Source organism: Aedes albopictus, chromosome 3 (genome assembly GCF_035046485.1).
Source record: "Aedes albopictus strain Foshan chromosome 3, AalbF5, whole genome shotgun sequence".
NCBI lineage: Eukaryota > Metazoa > Arthropoda > Insecta > Diptera > Culicidae > Aedes > Aedes albopictus.
Window position 1 is genome coordinate 238,974,437 of NC_085138.1, and position 22,018 is coordinate 238,996,454.

Genomic DNA, 22,018 nt, shown 5'->3' on the forward strand with positions numbered 1-22,018 from the left:
ACATATTTTAAATTTAATAACAGTATGGAGGCCTAGACCTGCAACTGATATTGAAATGTTTGCTAAACTTTCAGAATATTCCCTGGGTATGGTAGATAACATATTACACATTACAGCTTTTTTCGATGTAAAAAGTTGCTATTACACCTGAAGACTTGAAGATATAAACTCAGAGACAGTATGGATGACCTGATTACTTACTTTCAGTCCTGAGCACCCATGGGGGAGGATACGGTCAAATTGCAAGATATCCATTCTGGGCGATTGCTCGCCATCGCCTTGACCTGTAGCCAGGTTAAATTTCTATCGACTTCCTTTGTTTCTTTGTTAAGGCTGCTCCGACATGCACCTCTGGGCCTGCCTCTGCTGTGATGTCATGCTGGGCTGCTATCTAACGGTTGCTGACAGATTTCGTTCCCGCACATGTGCAGAGTATGGCTACCTCCACTTTCGCTCCCGAATTTCTGTCGTTATCGGCTTTTGATGACATCGACGATAGAACTCCACATTGGAGATTCAACGATGAGGCTACTATGCACGAATTGTATACCGCAGGCATAAATTTGATGAAGATCTGCAGCCGTTGAGTGTTCTCCACTGATACACACCAGGTTTCATTGGCGTGCAATAGTACAGATATCACGTTTGAGTTGAAAATTCGGATTTTTGGTGCGTCTACTAATCTGATTGTTTTTGTATACATTTCTTAAGCTCGTAAAAGCAGTTCTCACCGCCATGATCCGTACACCAATGTCGTGCTGCCATCGGCCGACATTTGGCAACCAAGATATTGAAAGCTTTCAACATTCTCCGCTGCTTGCCCAGCAACCGTAAAACTGTAAGGATTGACCAACAATTTGGTCTTGTTAACGTTGATGGCAAGATCTGCCGCCGAGGAGCGTTTGGCAAGATCATCGAGCTTACTCTGTATATCAATGCTCCGTTGAACTAATACAGCATCGTCATCAGCCAGTTCGAAGTCATTTAGGTGATCCATGGTAATTGACTGCCACATCAACCCACGATAACTCTCGTCGATTACGATGAAAAATAGTAGCGGTGATAATAGCTGGAGTATACAGCTTTACTCCAGTGACGTCCCGGAAGGGATCGGGCAAGACACTGGAAAGACTCCTGGCCCACACAGGATCGTCCGGCGTGGAAACCTGCTTGCTGCGAACAATGCACACTGTACAGCAGGCCGTCCCATATTTTGCAAAAGTTGGAAATGTTATAAGTTCGTTAGTGGAAAATGATCGTTTTAGCTTAGAAATGATCGTGCCAAAATTTGGAGTCCTTATCTCAAGGCTAAGTGGTCCCTCAAGGGGCCTAAAGTTGTCAAAAAATGTATGGAACTAAAAAACATGATTTTTTTTTAACGAAAAAATACGCTATTCTACTCAAACCGATGTTTTTAAAATCATCAGTTTAAGTTGAGTTTTTTAGACCCATACATTTTCAATAATGTTTTATTTTGTCTAATTTGCCCCTATGAGGGCCCCTCCTGACTACACCACTGGCCCATCACCCGAAAGGTTTTGATTTATACATATTTTCACATGTAGAATGCAACAAAAATAGTCCGATTGAAATCCCCGGGGGACACCATCGTAAACTTCTCTTGTTAGCTAAAACGATCATTTTCTACTAACGAACCTATAACATTTCCATTTTTTGCAAAATAAGGGATGGCCTTACTGCACAGTCACATGATGCACCTCCAATTGATTGATGCACCAAGCGGTAAGAAGAAGAGTTTTGACATCCAAGCGGTGTGCCGTTTACATCCATCGACCAATCAGCGACGAGGATCTAATCGACGGCACACCGCTTGGATGTCAAAACTTCTTCTTCTTTTCGCTTGGTGCATCAATCAATAGGGAACTGCATGAAATTCTCTCCTTCTCTTTCACTCTTACAGAAGTGTTGTAAACAACAAGGCCAAGAAACTTCAAAATCCCATACAAAATCAAAACAATGCAGTGCCCTTTACCCAGACGCCTTGTATCCAATCGGCCGGAAATTTCGTAGATTCCCATATGTTGCAGAATAATTTATGCAGCAGTTGTGCAGATACTATGGAGTCAGCTTTGAGCATCTCGGCTGATATGCGATCGACTCCCGGGGCTCTATTCAATTTCATGCTACGGATGGATGTTTCTATCTCCTGCAATGGTGGAGCATCGGTGTTGACACGGGTTGTGCGCCGAACTCCTGGCAGATCATGCTGTGCTGTTGATGGCGTAGTCGCCAAAGGAGACGCCAAGAAGCCAAAGAAACCAGCCACTCATCCACCAGCGAACGAAATGGTCTTGGCCGCTCTCAAGAATCTGAAGGAACGGAAGGGATCTTCACTGCAGGCCGTCAAGAAGTACATCGGGGCCAATTACAAGTGCGACGTGGCCAAGTTGTCCATTTTCATCAGGAAGGCTCTGAAAGCTGGCGTCGAGAAGGGCACCTTCGTTCAGACCAAGGGATCCGGTGCTTCAGGATCATTCAAGCTGAAGGACAAGAAGGCTGCCGCTGAGAAAAAGCCCAAGAAGGCTGCAGGTGAGAAAAAGAAGGCTGCCAAGAAACCAGCTGCGAAGAAAGCCACTGGCGAGAAGAAGGTCAAGAAGCCTGCTGCCAAGAAACCAGCTGGTGAGAAGAAGGCCAAAGCAGCCGGTGCCAAGGCCGCCAAGAAAGCCGGAACAGTGAAGAAGGCTGCTGCTCCCAAGCAAAAGGCTACCAAACCATCGAAGGCTGCTGCCAAGAAGCCCAAGACTCCCAAGCCGAAGAAAGCCGCTCCAGCTAAAAAAGCTGCTCCGAAAAAAGCAGCTGCCAAGAGCAAGAAGTAAGCTTGGGTTCGACGCCGTTTAAGTGGAAAACCGTTACAAAAATCAGTCCTTTTCAGGACTAGCAATATGATCTCACAAGAGAGTTATTAACTGAAAATGATTCCTGATATTCCAAATTTTCAAGTCATAACTTAAAATTTATGATTAGCTTTTAATTGCAACATGAAATGAATGAATGAAAAGCACGGTAATTTCTTATGTCTGTGGGAAAAAATCAAAGTGATTCAAACCTACATCAGTATGAAATCACATAAACTTCTTATCTTGAAATGACTGTTTTATGACAGGATGTGCCTTTGCCTATGCTTTGGAATATTTAAATACTTATATCTAGTTTCAACATCAAGGCGTTGAACTATGGTCTTACTTTACAGTCATTACTGACAGGTAATTAGAAATGTGAAATTGACTGTTTGGCTTGCCCAACATCCACAGATGAAGTTTAAATAATCAGCAGCAATGTAAAGTTTAGCGGGCTCATTCTTGAGTTTTGAAAATTATGCTTATGCCCAACCTACAACATTGCCACTCAAATTTCAAATTATACGTCTTGTGTTTCACCAAACTCATTACGAGATTGGATGATTGAATCATCCTCCTAATGCTAGTTACCTAATTGGAACTATTTTTGGGTTTGCTGGTAAATCGGCTGTTGAAATTTATGTTGTATCAAACAACAATTTCAAGAATTTCATGTGCTCAAATATTATCCATGTTCAAATATCTCCGGAAATCTATGCATTTTTATTGTAGTGTTAGTGTAGATGATTAAAAGTAATAACTCTTAGGTAAAATATAGGTCGTAGCCCTGAGAAGGGCTGTTTTGTTTAAAGAGTTGTGGTTGCTGGCACAGCTTAACCTCCGAAACCGTACAGAGTGCGTCCCTGGCGTTTCAGAGCGTACACAACATCCATAGCGGTGACGGTCTTGCGCTTGGCATGTTCAGTGTAGGTGACGGCGTCACGGATCACGTTTTCCAGGAACACCTTCAGCACGCCACGAGTTTCCTCGTAGATCAGACCGGAGATACGCTTGACTCCACCACGCCGAGCCAGACGACGAATGGCGGGCTTTGTGATACCCTGGATGTTATCACGAAGAACTTTGCGATGACGCTTGGCGCCACCTTTTCCAAGACCTTTTCCTCCTTTGCCGCGGCCAGTCATTGCTGCTTACTTGGGTGCTTACTTCAGTGCTTGGGTGCTTACTTCAGTGCTAATTTTTCGAAAACAAAAACCGCGGCGGGAAGTTGTCTTGTGGGTGTGATTTTGCTGCTGAAGACGGACCTGTGGAATGGTCAAAACACTCGGAAGATGCCAACCAAAAAATGATTCGGAAGCGCAGAGCGAAAAGTGTCGAATGCAACAGCACACCAAGAAAGCCAACAAGAATCGGAAATTTCCGCAGGAGAAAAGCAGAGGTAAGTCTTATAAACAATACCGTCATTATCCATAAACCAAACTCTGTGGTTTTTTTTTAGATTGGTGGAATCCCAACTGAATGGAACCGAGTTGAATAAACGGCCAAGCAGCAGCTCAAAGGAGTGCTGAAAAAATTGACCCAGAAGCAGTTCAAGTGGCCGTGAAAAAGTGAATATTGGTGATGACATTTTTTGCCGGCGTTGGTCCAGATTTCCACGTAGATCAGCCACAGTGATGGAAGGGTACATGCTACAGCTGGATTTGATCCAGAAATGTAATTTGCGGCAGGAATCACCGATAAAAAACGAAGCTTTTCAGAAGAAACCGAAACACCCACACACACACATCCCCATTACATTAATTACATTAATTACACTAGTTTACAGCATTTTTGAACTCGGTAAGCTGATGATCATTTTTGGTGTAGAATCATGCCCTGAGTTCGAAAACACGAAGAAAAAAAATTACAGTAGAGCGGAACATTTTTCGACTTTCCATACAAGGATGATGATTTGAAATCGATTTTTGTTCTATTTTTAAGCAACGTCGCTCACTTCACACACCTCATTCTCCGTAATCAATGCTCCGATTGAGCTGAATTTTTTACTGTAACTCGCCTACATATGATATGTCAAATAAACGTCGAGAAAGAATTTTTAAGTTGGTTTTTTCTTATTGAAAAAAATACATTTCTTCAAAAAAATTAGGGAATTTTGCTAAAATTTTAGAAGATCGTCCCTTAAAATCGCCAATATCATGAATTTCATCAATCTGACGCAAAACCTGTATTCAGATGACCGAATGGTATTGTATTCAGCTTTTAATTTATGGAAAAAGATTTAAAATGGGTTGAACAAAACGCAATATATTTGAATTTTAGTAAATTACATATTTTGAAAAGTTGCAAAACTCGATATTGAGCTAAATCTCAAAAACTGTTCTACTTTAAATTTTTTGAAGGTCGGTTTCGAAATCAGCACTAAATTGTGCTTCAAAAATTTTGGTCGTTGACGGAAGTTCACGACTTTCGTTTTATTTTGTAAACTTGTGTTATCAGTTTGCCACAGTAGCGTCAAATAGTGGGCTTCCAAAAGCTTCCGCTTGGCAAATTTTCAGACTTTTATCATAGACAAATAAATCTCACCTAGGGGGGCGAAAATGTTTTTCGCAAGCTCCAAGGGGGCGAAACCTCCTAAAAGTTTGGGAAGCACTGATTTATGGTGTTCCAGTTAAAAAAATGACTTGGCAAAAATATTAAAACACTCAATATACAGGGGGTGGTCAAAATGTTTGGAGTAGGCAACTTTTTTTACTCTCACAAAAAAGTTCAACAAGCTGTACCTTTTCATAGAGTGCATGAAAAAATCTCATATTTTGACTCTTTGTCAACCTATTATATGTGCAGAATTGGTACAAATTTGAGCTCGATTAGTTAATATTTCGTGAAGCTAGAACCGTTTACGTAAAACACTATTTCTCAAACAGTTTATTTTTGAATTTTCATATATCAGAAACCGGTGAACCGAATTAAATGAAATTTTGAATGTTTATCAATAATATTTTATTGCTTCACAATTTAAATATAGGTGGGTTGACTAATTTTCCTCTATATGGGTGAAAATGTCAAACTGGTGTAACTTTATTCGTCGTAAGAAAATATTTTATTTCAAAATGTTGCATCAAGTATCAATATATTGTTGATGAACGTTCAAAATTTCATTCGATACGCTTCACTGGTTTCGGAGATATGGCAGTTCAAAAATTGGTTATCTAAAAATAGTGTTTAACGGAAATGGTATCGTCCCCTTAATGCTAGAACTAGGCACCTCAAAAATCAAGGTTTCGAGAAAAACGTGATTGAAAATTTCACATTTTTTTCATGTAGGCTCAGAGTACCAGTTATGGCTATAGTACCCCAAAATCGCCATAGTTGATTTTCAACCTTTAATGATGCAAATCGTGATAGAAATAATTCATTTTCCTTAACTTTTCAGTTTCCTTGAACCGAATTTCGCCATAGTGTACCAGTTATGGCTAATCCTATAAGGAATGTATGTAAATAGTGCGAAGTGGAACTTACATTAACAATTATGTCCATAACTGGTACAGGGTTCCTATCATTGGCACACGCTGTAATAAATACTAAAAGTAGTTTTGGCTCGGTTTCTATATTTTTCTTGTAAAGCATGAAAACTAATCTATCATTAGACATTAGCCTGGTACACGGTTTATATGGGAAAATACAAAAAATGGAAAAACTCAAGCTCCTGTATACTTTTTGAGTTCCACTTTGGTCCCATATAAACTGTGCAAAATTTCAGATCGATTGGAAAAACTATATTTTAGCGCCCACCATTCTTAGTTTTTCATACGATTTACTATGGGGAAATTTTACTCCTGCAAAGAAAAATCGCTACGAGTCACCCCTAGATCCTTAAAAATAATTTCTTAATTTTTTAATTTAAAAATGATTTCTGTACAAAACTTCACTAGGAATCAGACCTCCAAAGACAGCAAACCGATGCGACGTTCGTGGAAAAAGTTGTTAGGCTTCACCCGATCGATAAAATAACGCGATTTTATTATTTATTGTTATTCCTTACATGTTAAACAGCGTTTGCATGTCATTCGGTTTTCAATCAATAATTTTTTCCACATGCCTTAGATCGCTTTGCGGTCTTCGGAGGGTTGGTTCCTCGTAAAATTTACAACAGAAATCATTCATCGATTTATTTTTAGGGGCTAAGAGGCAACCTGTGGCGATTTTTCTTTGAAAAAGTGAGTTTCCCTATACTAAATCGTATGAAAACTTAAAATGGCTGGCGCTAAAATATAGTTTCTCCGATCGATCTGAAATTTTGCACAGTTGATATGGGGCCAAAATGGAACTCGAAAAGTGTGCAGGAGTAAAATGTCTTTTTGTGTGCCACGCTATTAGACATCAGAGATGCATTTTGAACGCACATGTTCTGTGAGCGTGCCGAAATTGTTCTCTGATTGCTCTTAAGAGCGTGTTCACACTTCTGAACATAATCTAGGTAACTAGATTGCTCACACAGCTGTGTTCACACTTGACAGTCCAGACGGTCCAGACCTAGGGCCAAATAATTCGTCTGTCGTTTGCCGTCCAATTTCTGCTTTGTCGATGAGTGCCTAATGGAACCCTCTGCTGAATATTTTCTTAAATGCATCATTTTAATAAATTACCCACCGCATTTATTTGTAATTTTCCAACCGATTCAGAAAACTTTGAGTTGGATGTTGAATTGTTGGGTGTACGACATCGGTGGCCGACATAAGGACTATCCTTGGAACTATCCCCATTACACTGAGTCGGGAACGGACCAAGCCTCGGGCATGGATTTCTTTCCAACGCTGCTATCAGATGGGCATCGATCGAACAAGCAAAAAGCATTTCCGACCCGGGAACTGGTTGAGGTTCTACCAAGTATAATGTACCCTACGTGTTAAGAGATGTATGGAAAGTAAGCGGAAACCTCTAATAAGAGACCAATTCTGACTGCATCCAATCATGGCAGATAGTTTGGTAAAATCAGTAAATATATCGTATTCAACCTATCCAACAGTTTTGCAAACACCTTGTAAAAATCTCGATCGAAAGGCGCTTCTCAACGATGATGACCGAGTGACAACAAAGTTCTCTGTTGCTATTAGCTACACAGTGCACTGTGTTCACACGTCCATCATTGTTTGAACTTGAACACGGCTCACGTGAGCAAAGCTTTTGAACAGAACATGAACAGAACGCGTTCAAATGCATCTCTGTTAGACATATCGATGACATTCGTCGGTCTTCTTCTTATTTTTGTAGAAATAGTATTGCTTAGGTAGTGCGATAACTGGTACAGGCACCCTAGTTGTTTCTAAGGTGTGGAGTAGAGTGGGTCATCGTTTATATGGAAAAATGAAAAATTCAATGGTATCCCATCAGATCAAAGCTTTTTTGATCCTATTTCAGGACCCAAATTAGTGTGCAAAATTTGGGCAGGATCGGTTATGTCTACGTTTTGCGCATCGCGTTTGAAGTTTATATGGAGTTTTACATGGGAAAGCACACTTTTTTGCATTTCTCTCATAACCAGCTCGAATTTTTCTAAAACCATGTAACCGATAAAAGGAAAACATAGCCTAGGGTGTCCTGGAAAACTTTGTCCAAGACCGCGGAGTGATATGATGCTTATGAAAAAAGTTATAGCGTAGACATTGCTTGGCGAAACAGCATGATTTTGTTGCTATTGTTATTCCTTTACATGTTAAAACATAAACACATGCATGCGGTTCGTTGGTTATAACTATTTTCACAAGCATCGGATCGCTTTGCGGTCTTCAACAAAGTTTTTCAGAACATCCTAGGCTATCATTTTACAGTATTGGTTAAAAAGTTTCAGACAAACTTTTTCAACTTATGACAAAAATGCAAAAAAAGTATGTTTTCCCATACAAAATCCCATACAAATTTCAATTGCAATGCGCAAAGTGTAGATGCAACCGATCGTGCTCAAATTTTGCCCAGATACTCAGGACCCGAAATGGAACCAAAAAAGCTTTGATCTGAGAAATCGGTTCCGATGACCCACGCTAGTGTGGAGCCTTTAAAATAATACTTCTTTAACTTTGATTGCTAATTCAGCTTCTACTCTTTTTGTTACAAGAGAAAGTTTTGAACCATTTTGGTTTAAACCTTTGATAAAAACAATTAAGGGTTGAAAAATTGTCGAGTTACCTAGTTATAGCACTGAAAATGCAACATAAATAATGGAGGAGATCAGTGAATCAAAATTCAACCATCGCGCAACAATAATGACAATGTCGCAACCTGTATTTGTTGTGACAAACAAACCCATGCGACATAAGTTTGTCCCAACTTGAAAATAATGGGATTAACATCGCACACCACGAGTTTAGAAATTTTTAAGCCTTGCATTGCGTTTTTCGAACGGTAACTTCGAGTCGGTAAACACTGCAACTCCGGTGAAGCTCTATCATCAAACAGTTTCGACTTTGGGTTAGCAATAATTGATTGTTCACGAGTTGAAAAGTACGCAACAAATTCAGCTTCCGTTTTGTCTGCAACAAAAAATTTCGAGATCATGTCATTATCTGTTACCAGTAGGGATAAAGAGTAATCGTCGCACCTTCTTTGTTGCTTGTTTTGTGCCTCTTTTGTCTGACAATTCTCTTCACTGGTTTTTACCACTATTGATATCATTCTTTTCAGTTTTCTTGTTGCAGTATGCAAATTTAAAAGGGTTCACATATTGAAATTAACGCGTAATTACTGAATTTGCTAGGATGCCTGCTATATCACCACATGGCAATTCAAAATGTTCATAAAATAATCGTCTACGAACAATCACAGTTTTAGCTAAATCAATACAAGTATAATATTTTAAGTTTTCAAGCCTAAAATGAAAAAAAAAACAGTAGTAGATTTTCAATCTACTAACAAAAGAATGACTAGTAACATTTCCACGTCCAAGCATCTAGTAGCTTTTAACCGTGTGGTTGGAAATAGATATGATTTTCTTAGTTACCTAGTTATAGCACTCAGTTCTTATATTCTACACTGAGATACCTAGTTTTGAAAATGTTGAATATTTTTGTTGTTTATAATCCTATTTCATTGGTCTTTGGATGTATTATAGAGCTCAAAAAGCTCGATATAATGGTATATTCAACTCAAAAACGTCAAATTTCGAGTTACCTAGTTCTAGCATTAAGGGGACGATATAAGAGACTGGTATTCAAATGTTTGCTAAACTTTATGGTAGATTACATATTGAAGTTTTGTTCGATGTAAAAAGTTACTATTACACCTGAAGGCTTGAAGATGTAAAATGAAGGACAGTATGAATGACCTGATTACTTACTTTCAGTCCTGAGCACCCATGCGGGAGGATACGGTCAAATTGCAAGATATCCATTCTAGGCGATTGCTCGCCATAGCCTCGACCTGGGTAAATTTTTATCGACTTCCTTTGTTTCTTTGTTGAGGCTGCTTCGACATGCGCCTCTGGGCCTGCCTCTGCTGTGATGTCCTATTGGGCTGCAGTTTAAGGTGAAACGGGACGCCGTGTTATTTTTCCTATCTTGCCTCTCTTTCTAACAATTTGCCTCGCAATTTTGAAGATGGTAATCTCGAGTTCTATCGCACTGAAGATGCTGAAAACCAATCAGCATATGCACTGCAAGTGAGCATACACAATGATAGGTTTTTGTTGCAAAATATGAAGTAGAATCTGAGATTACCATATTAGTAGCAACAGAGCAATGGCAAATATTTCCTCGACCGTCCCGTTCGCCCTTAACGGTTACATGCAGATTTCATTCCCACACCTGCGTGGAGTGTGGCTACCTCCACTTTCGCTCCCGAATTTCTGTCGTTATCGGCATTTGTTGATATCGACGATAGAGTACCACGCAGAGCGTTCATGATTAACAAAAATTTTAATCATGATTCATCATTGATGATGAAAATTCAAGTTTTAGTGATTAGTGATTATGATTAATGATTAATTCGATTTTTAGGATGATTAATGATTATGATTAATGATTAAAATTGGTTTTAGCTGTGATTATTGATTATGATTAATGATTAAAAATGATTAATCATGATTAATCAATCACAAAAATCTGGAAATGATTAAAATATATTTATTATTATACATGTTTTTGAAGTTTCAATAGTAAAAGGTAACTCTGTCCGAGAGATTTTTGAAAAAACATTATACATTATATTATTTAGAACAGCATTTGAACCAATTTAAATTGGATCATATATTTTATATGATGAATCATTTTTCGTGATGAATGATTAATGATTGATTAATATTTTTTCTTATGATTATGATTACTGATTAATGATTAGATTTCCAAAACAGTGTGATTAAGATTAATGATTAATGATTAAATGAGATTTTTTTTGTGATTATGATTAATGATTTTGATTAATCTTAATCATTAATCATTAATCATGATTAAATTTATGATTAATCATTAACGCTCTGGTACCACGTTGGAGATTCAACTATGAGGCCACCATGCACGAATTATATACAGCAGGCATAAATTTGATGAAGATCTGCAGCCGTTGAGTGTTTTCCACTGATACACACCAGGTTTCAATGGCGTACAATAGTACAGATTTCACGTTTGAGTTGAAAATTCGGTGCGTCGACCAATCGGATTGTTTTTGTATACATTTCTTAAACTCGCAAAAGCAGTTCTCGCCGTCTTGATCCGTGCACCAATGTGTGCCGTCATCGGCAGCCATTTGGCTATCAAGATATTGAAAGCTTTCAATATTCTCCACTGCCTGCCCAGCTACCGTAAAACTGGAAGGGTTTATCAACAATTTGGTCTTGTTTACGTTGATGGCAAGACCTGCAGCCGAGGAGCGTTTGGCAAGATCATCGAGCTTACTCTGTATATAAAAGCTTCGTTGAACTAATACAGCATCGTCATCAGCCAGCTCGAAGTCATTTAGGTGATCCATGGTAATTGACTGCCACATCAACCCACGGTACCTATGGTTCACGACCACATGCACCTACCAGGATCTCGTCAATTACGATGAAAAATAGTAGCGGTTATAATAGCTGGAGTATACAGCTTTACTCCAGTGACGTCCCGGAAGGGATCGGGCAAGACACTGGAAAGACTCCTGGAATTCATTGATTTGCCCCAAGATGACGGTCCGTGACAACTGGCCCACACAGGATCGTCCGGCGTGGAATCCTGCTTGCTGCGAACAATGCACACTGTACAGCAGGCCGTCCCATATTTTGCAAAAGTTAGAAATGTTATATAAGTTCGTTAGTGTAAAATGATCGTTTTAGCTTAGAAATGATCGTGCCAAAATTTGAAGTCCTTATCTCAAGGCTAAGTGGTCCCTCAAATGACCTAAAGTTATCAAAAAATGTATGGAAAAATGTATATCCCGAAGGAAACCTACTCTATTTTGTTCAATAACTTAAAAAAGAGTAGAGATGTCGCAATTATAAGCACATTTTTGGACTTTCAGGATCCTAAAATCATCAGTATAAGTTAAGTTAAAGTAAGTTAAGTTTTTTAGACCCATACATTTTTTGACAACTTCAGGCCCCTTGAGGGACCACTTAGTCTTGAGAAACGGACTTCAAATTTTGACACGATCATTTCTTACAAGGGAAGGTTACGATGGTGTCCCCCGGGGATTTCGGCCGGACTATTTTTGTTGCATTCTACATGTGAAAATACAAATAAATCCAAAGCCTTTCGGGTGATGAAAATGCTCAAACGTCATCAATATGCGAATTTTAAAATGTATTGTAGTGGAAACAGGTAGAATATGCATGAATACATGATTTCGTAACAAATTTAATTTACCACAGGCGTTGCCAGAGTGAGATGGGTGATAAACAAGGAGATACAGTTTTGTTAAAATACCTTCCACTAGTTCTTACCCTGGCAACGCCTATGGTTAATTAAATTTGATACGAAATCATGTATTCATGCATATTGTGCCTGTTTCTACTACAATAGTTTTTGAAATTTGCATTTTGATGACATTTGATGACGTTTGATCATTTTCAATAATGCTATATTTTGCCTAATTTGCCCCTTTGAGGGCCCCTTCTGACTACACCACTGGCCCATCACCCGGTCCGGTTGAAATCCCCGGAGCTAAAACGACCATTTTCTACTAACGAACCCATAACATTTCCAATTTTTGCAAAATAAGGGATGCCCTACTGCACAGTCACATGGTGCACCTCCAAGGCAGCATCCATTTATTACGTAACGCTAAAATCGTCATTTTTAGACCCCCCCTCCGTAACGCTTTTTTGTATGAATATCCTAAAATTTTTGTATGGGCCGTAACGTCAGGTCGTACTCCCCCATCCCCCTAGAGCGTTACGTAATTTGTCGACGGCGCCCAATTATCGCATACAGTCAGGTCACCCTTTTTTGGTTTCTTTACCCAGACGTCTTTCATTCAATAGTCCATTTTACGAGCCGATTTTATGAATGAAATTTTGACAGGAGCATGCGTCCGAACCCGTGAAAATCAATATCATCATCAACATTGTTGTCACTTCGTAAAATGGCTCATTGGTAGGAAATGTCGCGGTTTCCCGAATGTTGCAGAATAATTGATGCAGCAGTTGTGCAGCTACTGCTGGGTCAGCTTTGAGCATCTCGACTGATATGCGATCGACTCCCGGGGCTCTATTCAATTTCATGCTACGGATGGATGTTTCTATCTCCTGCAATGGCGGATCATCGGTGTTGACACGGGTAGTGCGCCGAACTCTTGGCAGATCATGCTGTGCTGTTGGTGACGTAGTCGATACTTGAAAAAGGTTTCCAAAGTGCTCAATAGCTCCAGACGTGTCTTTCGCGGGCATCGTAGCATTTATATTAGTCCCACTAAGGCGACGTGAGATATCGGAGAGGATTCGAATGTCGCCGGTATTTACGGCATTCTCGCCTTCGTGGGCTGGGGAGTGCGCCCACGGTCGTTTTTCCCGTCTACAGGAGCGTTTCACTACCTTCTCGTGATCCGAATAGCGATGACGGGTTGCGGCTTCGACTCCTCGTGTTTCCTTCTACGCTTGCACCTTCCGGAATATCTACAGTACGTTGAATCGGCACCCGAGTTTCTCCTCCTATTGATGGATCCTACCACTGTGCAGCCGGATCTCACCGATTAGGGGATGATTGTCGGACGAGGTGAGGTTGTTTATATCACTTTTTGGAATCTTATCCACGACAGCATTCAGTTGGCTTTAAAAGTATTCTTTGCCATGCATTTCGGTAACATCGTGTAGCATTGGACCATGATAAGGTTTCGAAACCATGTTCTGAATCTAGCCACAATTATCCTCTCATGAATAGGTTCCCCACTTCATGAGCGCAAGCAGCGGCCGGGAGCGCTAAGCATGAAACCAACTCCACGGTGACGAGCAGAATTTGACTCTATACCAACCCGTGTTCTCCAACACTTAAATTCATTCCGATATTAGCTTACTTGTTCCGCAACACATCATATTGTTTAAGTGTTATGGACTTGCTATTCTCCTCTACTTGGGATGTCCAGGAGCCCGTGTGGATCATCTCTTCCGAAAAGGCAATCGTAACGCAATCGCGAGAAGACCAGAACAAAGCGACCAAGCGCCTCCATTGCAGGCGTTTTATCGAAGAAGAACCGTGCGCCCCCATCGCGTACGCCCTGGCGTATCGTGCAAGCTGTGGATGGCAGAAGTGGTGGAGTGCCGCAAAACCGAGGGGCACCCAACGAAATGGTTTACAGTGACCCCACACCGATGAATCACCTTAATTTTAGTACACTATTTATGAATCACCATGTTGATCAAATGGAGTGATCCATAAACTGTGGTCATTTTTGCCGATTCATAAATTGTGGGGTCACTGTACAATTGTACATTAAGGAAGTGGAAGATAAAAGGAGTAAAAAGAAACTAGGAACAAAAGATACAAGTGCTGGGCAGAATAAAGAGTTTAAATAAAGAATTTGATAATTGTAAGGTGTATTTAGAGTCGGCCAGAAAATTTCTTAACAAATCCAGTGAGTATAAAAAGAAAAGCGGATTTAGTACTGTTACTTTTAATTCTACTAAGAATTTGCATCTTTTGACAGATACGTATTTCAACCTCAACTGTAAGGTCGTCTTTAGTGTCTTGTACGTCACTCGACTTATTTGGGCACACGCTATGTCTGAACCAGCAGATTATAAAAATTGAATGTACATCGGGTTTCTTTCCATAAAACATCAGTATTCGAGCTATATTTTCATTTGCAGAAGGTTTCAAAATATTCTATCGGTGAAAATTTTTCCATACATTTTGTATGGGGGAGAAATTGACCGAAAATGAGGATTTCAAGCAAATTTGTATGAAAAACGGCCAAAAAGATGGAAAAATCAAAATTTCCCCGATAGAATATTTTGAAACCTTCTGCAAATGAAAATATAGCTTGAATACTGATGTTTTATGGAAAAAAAACCCGATGTACATTCAATTTTTATAATCTGCTGGTTCAGACATAGCGTGGGGCAATTTTTTTTTTCATCAAAAAATTCATTATTTTTCTTCACCCATATGCAGGTACACCTCAAGTTGTATATTTTTTTCAGGACAAAAATTTTCCAAATTCCATGTAACATATCACTGAAAGCAGCTTTGTGGTGAAAATTACTGAAATGGGGGTTGGAATTAACAGACTCGCACCAACGTTTTTCAACCGAAGTGCCTTCATGTTTATTATTAAAATCAATATAGTATTTTTCACTATGATTCTGAGTTGATGCTCAGGTTGATGTCTCTGCTATTGAATAAACTATTCGTCTGTCAAATATACAACAGGAGGTAGTTACTTCAACTGTTTCAGATTTACTGCTACGTGGTAGTTTTTTTGTAGTATTGTAGTATTTACAATCGTACTTCGGAATCAAAATGTTATTTATTTTAAATTTTTTGGTTAAATTTATATAAATACACAAATGATACATATAACAATAAATGTTGCTTTATAAACAAATTTACCTTAATTGTTAGATTTAAATATTTATACTCTAGTACGGTTGACCGAGACCGGCATATTCTTGACGCCTGATGTAGGTTTGCATAATTATCCGAGGAGCGAGACAGCTTCCGGGTTTCTCCTCTGGGTTGTACATCATGTAATTCAGACCGTCTGCCGGAAATATTCAGGAACTCTTCAGTTTCACCAAAAACAAATCCTGAAAAGAACACGGTTCAATGCATGAAACTGAATCCAACTTGTTTGTTTTAGAATTGTGAGAACATACCGGGTGATCCGCGTAATCAGCTCGGAAAAATTACCAATGAGGCCGTCGTTATTCAGGACAAGAGTTCAGGAGCTTTCTATATCACCATCTATAACGGAACAACAGGAAGCAAGTAACATAAAAATAATAGTTATGTCGTGAAACACTAGCTTACCTTTAATGAAGTTTTGGATATACTGGTGAATGCTGATAATTTCTATCGATTTCACTAAGTTTCAATATTATAAACAACTAATTTTCATAAGAATTATGCAGAAAAGTGTTTAACTCATTTTTAGAGAGCTCACTGCGTAAACAAAACAAGAATTTGCATGTCAACAAATATATGACTACATGAACTGTAAAATTAACAACAAAATAACTTCGGTTGAATTTTGTTGGTAGAATATATTCAACACTACCACTGACATGGTAAAATCGAGAGTATTATATCGCTGAACTACAGCTTTTTGTTATCTTGACGATGATGATAGTAGTTTATTCTACCAATATGTGCTCGTGCTAAGTGAGTATTTTAAAATCATAGTGTGATTAATTTTACCATGGAATCACCATGAAAAACAGGATCAAAACAACTATTTTGCAGCAAATTTTACTGGTTTCATGGTATATTTAACAAAATTATATGCTTGTGGATTTAACAACGTGTTTGTCGTTTAGAATACCATGAAATACGTTGATACGTTGGCAGAACATTATATTATGCTATGTCCAAGCATGAAATTTCTTATCTACAAATCCTTTCATATTTTGGATCAATTTCCACAATAAAAAAAAACTTGGAGAAATTTACAATATATTAAATTTGCTGAGAGAAACATGTAGTATTAATATTAATTTGATTGTAGGTACAAGAATCAAGTAAGTAAATTGAACAACGCTAGCAAGTGAAGCGTACTGAAAGCAGCCAAGCTTCAGCGTTCTTTTATACATTAAACATCGCAATTTTAAATTAAATCTACTTTGCGTTCAGTAGGGAAACCATTCTACTATTGATTAAAATTGGTAACCATTTCTCTTAAATGTTTTTAATATGTATTTCATGATATTTTTCAAAGAATGTTTATTAACAATGAAAGAGATCTCACATTGAACCAAACGTATTAGCCGGTGTTAATAACCTAACATGTACAATATGGAACAATATGTAAAGCCTAACATTAAAGTAATAATCTCAGAATATAACTAATGTAATTTTTCAATGTACTTCTTGTAGAAATTGAGTTTAAGTAATTGATGTCAATAGTTTTAGAAATATTTTATTTCCCATTAGTGTTCTTTTGATATCATGCGTTCCTAACACAGACATCAACATTGAGGCTTGTGCACTTCTCGGTTCTATAGGCATTCGTTTTATTCAACGCACAAGTGTACCTAAATCCAGTTACAATCAAGATGACTGAAACCACCACCGAAGTTGTCGCCGCGGCTCCAGCTGCTGCCTCACCAGCCAAGACCCCGAAGAAGACCAAAGCCGCCAAAGGAGACGCCAAGAAGCCAAAGAAACCAGCCACTCATCCACCAGCGAACGAAATGGTCTTGGCCGCTCTCAAGAATCTGAAGGAACGGAAGGGATCCTCACTGCAGGCCATCAAGAAGTACATCGGGGCCAATTACAAGTGCGACGTGGCCAAGTTGTCCATTTTCATCAGGAAGGCTCTGAAAGCTGGCGTCGAGAAGGGCACCTTCGTTCAGACCAAGGGATCCGGTGCTTCAGGATCGTTCAAGCTGAAGGACAAGAAGGCTGCCGCTGAGAAGAATCCCAAGAAGGCTGCAGGTGAGAAAAAGAAGGCTGCCAAGAAGCCAGCTGCAAAGAAAGCTACTGGTGAGAAAAAGGCCAAGAAGCCTGCTGCCAAGAAACCAGCTGGTGAGAAGAAGGCCAAAGCAGCCGGTGCCAAGGCCGCCAAGAAAGCCGGAACAGTGAAGAAGGCTACTGCTCCCAAGCAAAAGGCTACCAAACCATCGAAGGCTGCTGCCAAGAAGCCCAAAACTCCCAAGCCGAAGAAGGCCGCTCCAGCTAAGAAAGCTGCTCCGAAAAAAGCAGCTGCCAAGAGCAAGAAGTAAGCTTGGGTTCGACGCCGTTTCAGTGGAAAACCGTTACAAAAATCAGTCCTTTTCAGGACTAACAATATGATCTCACAAGAGAGTTATTGAATGAAAATGATTCCTGATATTCAATATTTTCAAGTCATAACTTGATGATTTGCTTTTAATTGTAACATGAATCAATTTTTAAGCACGGTAATTTCTTATGTCTGTTGGAAAGATTCAAAGTGATTCAAATCTGCATCGGTATGAAATCACATAAACTTGACTGTTTTATGACAGGATGTGCCCTTGCCTATGCTTTTCAAATATACCTAGTTTCAACATCAAGGCGTTGAACTGTGGTCTTACTTTACAGTCATTACTGTCAGGTATTTGAAAATGTTAAATTAACTATTTGGTTTTCTTAACATCCACAGTTTAAGTTAAAATAATCAGCAACAATGTGAAGTTTAGCGGGCTCATTCTTGAGTTTTTAAAAATTTTGCTTATGCCTAACCTACAACATTGATACTCAAATGTTAGATTGTACGTCTTGTGTTTCACCAAACTCATTACGAGATTGGATGATTGAATCATCGTCTTAATGCTAGTTACGTAGTTTGAGCTATTTTTTGATTTGCTGGTAAATCGTCTGTTGAAATTTATGTTGTATCAAAAAACAATTTCAAGAATTTCATATGCTCAATCATTATCCATGTTCAAATATCTCCGGAAATCTATGCATTATTTTAATTGTAGTGTTAGTGTAGAAGATTAAAAGTAATAACTCTTAGGTAAAATATAGTTCGTAGCCCTGAGAAGGGCTGTTTTGTTTAAAGAGTTGTGGTTGCTGACACAAATTAACCTCCGAAACCGTACAGAGTGCGTCCCTGGCGTTTCAGAGCGTACACAACATCCATAGCGGTAACGGTCTTGCGCTTGGCATGTTCAGTATAGGTGACGGCATCACGGATCACGTTTTCCAGGAACACCTTCAGCACACCACGGGTTTCCTCGTAAATCAGACCGGAGATACGCTTGACTCCACCACGCCGAGCCAGACGACGAATGGCGGGCTTTGTGATACCCTGGATGTTATCACGAAGAACTTTGCGATGACGCTTGGCGCCTCCTTTTCCAAGACCTTTTCCTCCTTTGCCGCGGCCAGTCATTGCTGCTTATTTGGGGTAATGTGCGTTGTGTCGACTCGAACGAATGAAATCAAACTGATGCCTGTTGGGATGCTTGCACCCTAATTTATAGTCTCAAAACGGATATTTGATTCTTTCTTTGCTCTTTCGCGTTTCGTTACCTACGCTGACCCGAGAGACAGTATAAAAGCAACCCTCTTTGCCGATCAGGCATCATTTTCAGTCTTTATTCGATCGTGTTCAGATAATAATCAACCAACAATGGCTCGTACAAAGCAGACCGCTCGTAAGTCCACTGGAGGAAAGGCTCCTCGCAAACAGTTGGCTACCAAAGCCGCTCGCAAGAGTGCCCCAGCTACCGGAGGAGTGAAGAAGCCTCATCGTTACCGGCCAGGAACTGTTGCCCTACGAGAGATCCGTCGTTATCAGAAGTCCACCGAGCTGTTGATCCGCAAGTTGCCTTTCCAGCGCCTGGTCCGTGAAATCGCCCAGGACTTCAAAACCGATCTGCGCTTCCAGAGCTCGGCCGTTATGGCTCTGCAGGAAGCCAGCGAAGCCTATCTGGTTGGATTGTTCGAAGATACCAATCTGTGCGCCATCCATGCCAAGCGTGTCACTATTATGCCAAAGGACATCCAGCTGGCACGTCGTATCCGTGGTGAACGTGCTTAAGTTCAGTGACAAATGTGACGATCGTGATCTCACAACACACTTTTGACCAAAAACAAACGGCCCTTATCAGGGCCACAATTACGCTTCTAGATAGAGTTATAGGTTTATTTTCCTTTATTAATATTAGAGTACCAAATGCAAAAATTTGGTAAAACATGAGGTTGACAAATTTCGGTTGTTTAATCAAAATAAGCTATGTAACGGTGCTTTTATTGTCAATCATCGGTCAAACACCAATTTTAATATGTAATCTATGTAATTTAATTTGTAATTTATGATTTATTACTAAACGTAAACCTGTCAGTAACAATAACTTCTAACCATGTCAAGTCAAGAACCAAAATCAGATTATTTCACCAAGAATACGCAAATAAAACGCACAACTACTTCGACCGTATTTCACATTTTTACTGAAATTAGGCTGAGTGTACCAGTTATCGCCATAGTGGTTCCCTATTTGGCCATAGTGGGTATTGGAGATAATTCAAAAGTTTGCATTAATGTAAAGGTTTCAAGATCTGGGATGGCCCAAAATGAGTCTACGTAGTTTATGGACAGCGCCTGTTGAGTGGTGCTTATATTGCATGAAACAAAGTTTGGAGGTAGGTACATTAACTCATTTTCTAAAGTAACTCTTTCATTGAATATATGTGGTCGTCCTGATAAGGACGGTTTTTATTGTAACGATGTCGATATTCGATTTAGGCCTTCTTCTCGGTTTTCTTGGGCAACAGCACTGCCTGAATGTTAGGTAGTACACCACCCTGTGCGATGGTAACTCCAGACAGAAGCTTGTTTAATTCCTCATCATTACGGATGGCCAACTGCAAATGACGTGGGATAATGCGGGTCTTCTTGTTATCACGGGCAGCATTTCCTGCCAATTCAAGCACTTCAGCAGCCAGATATTCCATCACGGCAGCCAGATAGACTGGAGCACCGGCACCAACGCGCTCCGCATAATTACCCTTCCTGAGCAGACGATGAATACGACCGACTGGGAATTGCAATCCGGCGCGGTTCGAGCGGGACTTTGCCTTTCCCTTAACTTTTCCTCCTTTGTCACGGCCAGACATTTTGATAGAGATGTATAGAGCGGGTGCTAATGATACGATATATGAAACAGTACTGATGAGAAATAACGTTCCCCGTTTATTTTATACATTCGTTATGGTACACGACTCCAATACAAGGATGGGCAAATGAACAGTAGGTATATGTAGTGTAGAAAAGGGGCTGAGCATCCGTTGCTATTCTAGGGGTATAAAAGAGCAGGCAATTGCCTGGGTAGAATCATTCGTTTCTCGATTCTAGTATATACAGTCGCTTGAAAATGGCACCGAAGACCAGTGGAAAGGCCGCTAAGAAGTCCGGCAAGGCTCAGAAGAGCGTTGTCAAGGGAGACAAGAAGAAGAAGAAGCAACGCAGGAAGGAAAGCTACGCCATCTATATCTACAAGGTGCTAAAGCAGGTCCACCCTGATACCGGTGTTTCGTCGAAGGCCATGAGCATTATGAACAGCTTCGTCAACGACATCTTCGAGCGGATCGCTGCTGAGGCATCCCGTCTGGCCCACTACAACAAGCGCTCGACTATCACGTCCCGCGAAATCCAGACCGCTGTTCGTTTGTTGTTGCCGGGAGAATTGGCCAAGCACGCCGTCTCAGAGGGTACCAAGGCTGTAACCAAGTACACCAGCTCCAAGTAAAAATGTTACCTAGAAGAAACACACCTGTTAAAAACGGCCCTTCTCAGGGCCAAAAACATATTCTAAAAGAGTTATATTTGATTAAATTTTCAAGCGTTTTTTTTTAATTCAATGTGTTACGTGTGTGGCGGGGGTGGAAGCTCAGGTAAAATATTATCTCCTGGGCGCCCATTAAAAACACCACCCCCGGCGAAGACTGGCGCTCGAGCCTAGCTATTTAGCACTGTAGTTGGAGGAAATGCCAATGCAGAACCCGTAGCTTCCGGGAAGGTAAGCCCAGCTCCCTGGGTTAGTGGGTTGGTGTCAGGCCCTGCGAGCCAGCCGTAAAAAAGACTAGCACCGGAAAATCAACAAGAGAAGAATGCGA

The 22,018-nt window shown here is 39.9% G+C and overlaps 6 protein-coding genes across 6 annotated transcripts; 3 read left to right on the plus strand and 3 right to left on the minus strand.

Annotated features, from left to right (window-relative positions):
• The first annotated feature begins 1,688 nt into the window (after positions 1 to 1,688).
• Positions 1,689 to 2,867, plus strand: LOC115264616 (late histone H1-like). Its single transcript, XM_029868493.2, has 2 exons — positions 1,689 to 1,743; positions 2,248 to 2,867. Exons 1-2 carry the CDS (start codon positions 1,689 to 1,691, stop codon positions 2,835 to 2,837), a joined length of 645 nt encoding a protein of 214 aa, XP_029724353.2. The 3' UTR covers positions 2,838 to 2,867.
• Positions 2,868 to 3,672: 805 nt separating this feature from the next.
• LOC115264629 (histone H4) lies at positions 3,673 to 4,012 on the minus strand. Its single transcript, XM_029868509.2, has one exon. The coding sequence runs from the start codon at positions 4,001 to 4,003 to the stop codon at positions 3,692 to 3,694; it is 312 nt and encodes a 103-aa protein (XP_029724369.1). The 5' UTR covers positions 4,004 to 4,012; the 3' UTR covers positions 3,673 to 3,691.
• Positions 4,013 to 17,431: 13,419 nt separating this feature from the next.
• On the plus strand, positions 17,432 to 18,186 carry LOC109431216 (histone H1). The gene has a single exon (XM_029868503.2). It carries the CDS (start codon positions 17,488 to 17,490, stop codon positions 18,154 to 18,156), a length of 669 nt encoding a protein of 222 aa, XP_029724363.1. The 5' UTR covers positions 17,432 to 17,487; the 3' UTR covers positions 18,157 to 18,186.
• Positions 18,187 to 18,919: 733 nt separating this feature from the next.
• Positions 18,920 to 19,361, minus strand: LOC115264603 (histone H4). The gene has a single exon (XM_029868466.2). The coding sequence runs from the start codon at positions 19,290 to 19,292 to the stop codon at positions 18,981 to 18,983; it is 312 nt and encodes a 103-aa protein (XP_029724326.1). The 5' UTR covers positions 19,293 to 19,361; the 3' UTR covers positions 18,920 to 18,980.
• A 1,231-nt stretch (positions 19,362 to 20,592) lies between these two features.
• LOC115264628 (histone H2A-like) lies at positions 20,593 to 21,080 on the minus strand. Its single transcript, XM_029868508.2, has one exon. It carries the CDS (start codon positions 21,017 to 21,019, stop codon positions 20,645 to 20,647), a length of 375 nt encoding a protein of 124 aa, XP_029724368.1. The 5' UTR covers positions 21,020 to 21,080; the 3' UTR covers positions 20,593 to 20,644.
• A 150-nt stretch (positions 21,081 to 21,230) lies between these two features.
• Positions 21,231 to 21,726, plus strand: LOC115264627 (histone H2B-like). Its single transcript, XM_029868507.2, has one exon. It carries the CDS (start codon positions 21,277 to 21,279, stop codon positions 21,649 to 21,651), a length of 375 nt encoding a protein of 124 aa, XP_029724367.1. The 5' UTR covers positions 21,231 to 21,276; the 3' UTR covers positions 21,652 to 21,726.
• Positions 21,727 to 22,018: the final 292 nt, after the last annotated feature.